The 1,521-nt window shown below is 39.5% G+C and overlaps 1 protein-coding gene across 1 annotated transcript; it reads right to left on the bottom strand.

Annotated features, from left to right (window-relative positions):
* Positions 1–548: 548 nt before the first annotated feature.
* LOC141618936 (uncharacterized) lies at positions 549–1,316 on the bottom strand. Its single transcript, XM_074435992.1, has one exon. It carries the CDS (start codon positions 1,314–1,316, stop codon positions 549–551), a length of 768 nt encoding a protein of 255 aa, XP_074292093.1.
* Between the last annotated feature and the right edge of the window lie 205 nt (positions 1,317–1,521).

The raw sequence follows: 1,521 nt of genomic DNA, 5'->3' as shown, positions 1-1,521 counted from the left end.
GCTTAAAATTGTTGGATTCTCTATAATCGCTCGAAAAAAGCTTCCTTTATTAATACAGATAGATATACTAGTGTTCAAGCCCGGGTAATACCAGAACAATGAATACTGAATATATATCTTGAAATTGTTGCTTTAAATGCATTTTATAACGAATATATACCTGTGTTTTGGTCACTTTGTATGTTAATTATTATGCTCTCCGTCCCGGTCAATAGTTTACACTTCCCTCCGTTCCTATCAATAGTTTACACTTCGACCCATCCTATACCAAAAATAATTTTCAATCAATCATCAATTGATATTAGTAAAAGTATCTTGTAAAAGACTAAAAAATATCAAATAAATGATAATTTATACTCCGTCTGTCTCAATCTATAGTTATCATTTTCCATTTATAAGTGTACCAGTTAGTAGTTATAATTTCTATTTTTTTTTGATGAAAAAACGGGATGAACCCAGAGACCTACAGCGAGTAGAGTCTCAAAAGAGAGCGACAAAACTAGAAAAACAAACACAAAAACATCCTACAAAACATAAGCTATTCGGCTCTAAGACCTTTGTCCCCTCCACGACCTTAAGGATTTCCAATTGTTCACCCAAACTTCTAGCGAGTACGACATTTTGTCTTTCCAAGCTTTGCACCACATCCCCACCCTTAACACTACTTTGTTCGGCAGACCTCTCCAGTTTGGTGGTTTGTTTTCAAAAATATTTTCATTCCTCACCTCCCAAATAAGGGTGACTATAGCAACGAACATCGCCTCCCAAATCCGTTTTTCAAAACCAGAAAAATGGGAATCATTCCACCATAGAAAAGCCTCCTCAATATCCAGGGGGCAAGTCCACTTCATATTCCAATCATCACAGCAATCCATCCAAAGCTTCCAAGAGTATCGACAATGCAAGAATAGATGATTGGGAGTTTCCAAAACCTCTCGGCAAAAGACACAATTCATCTCATCCCAGGAAAGCGTCTTCCATTTCAAAATCCGATCCTTTGTATTTACTCGTTTCCACAAAATAGCCCAGAGAATAATTTCATATCGCGGTGGGGCTAGGTTTTTCCAAATTTGCGAAAACCATTGTTTTCGCTCCACATCTGCATATTTTAGATTATAAAAAGCATCAACAAAAGATTTAGCTGTGTACCCGTCTGTCTTGCCAAATTCCCAGTGCACACGATCCATCTCATTTGGAAGCGGTTTAAAGTCCTCAATTAGCGAACCCAAAAGATCCACCAAACCCAATTCCCATTGGAATAAACCCCTCCTCCAAGTTAGCTGCCATTGCCACACGCCGTCCTGCCAAAAACCCATGTCCGCTATACACTCATGTTTCTGGTTTGAGATACTAAACAAACGCGGAAATCCGTCCTTGAGAGATGATTCCCCGAGCCACTTATCCTCCCAGAACCGGATTTTTGACCCCGACCCCACTCGGATTTTTGTACCTTGCGTCAGGACTTCAGCAATCGTGGAGTCCCACGACTTTACAGAGCAAATTGACCTCCAAAGTCCAAAC

Source organism: Silene latifolia, chromosome X (assembly GCF_048544455.1).
Source record: "Silene latifolia isolate original U9 population chromosome X, ASM4854445v1, whole genome shotgun sequence".
NCBI lineage: Eukaryota > Viridiplantae > Streptophyta > Magnoliopsida > Caryophyllales > Caryophyllaceae > Silene > Silene latifolia.
The sequence above is the reverse complement of the archived record's forward strand: the minus strand, read 5'-3'. Positions and strand labels throughout refer to the sequence as shown.

Excerpts from the sequence above, each read along its gene's own strand:
- LOC141618936 (XM_074435992.1), bottom strand. The coding sequence starts at position 1,316 with ATGGGTTTTTGGCAGGACGGCGTGTGGCAATGGCAGCTAACTTGGAGG.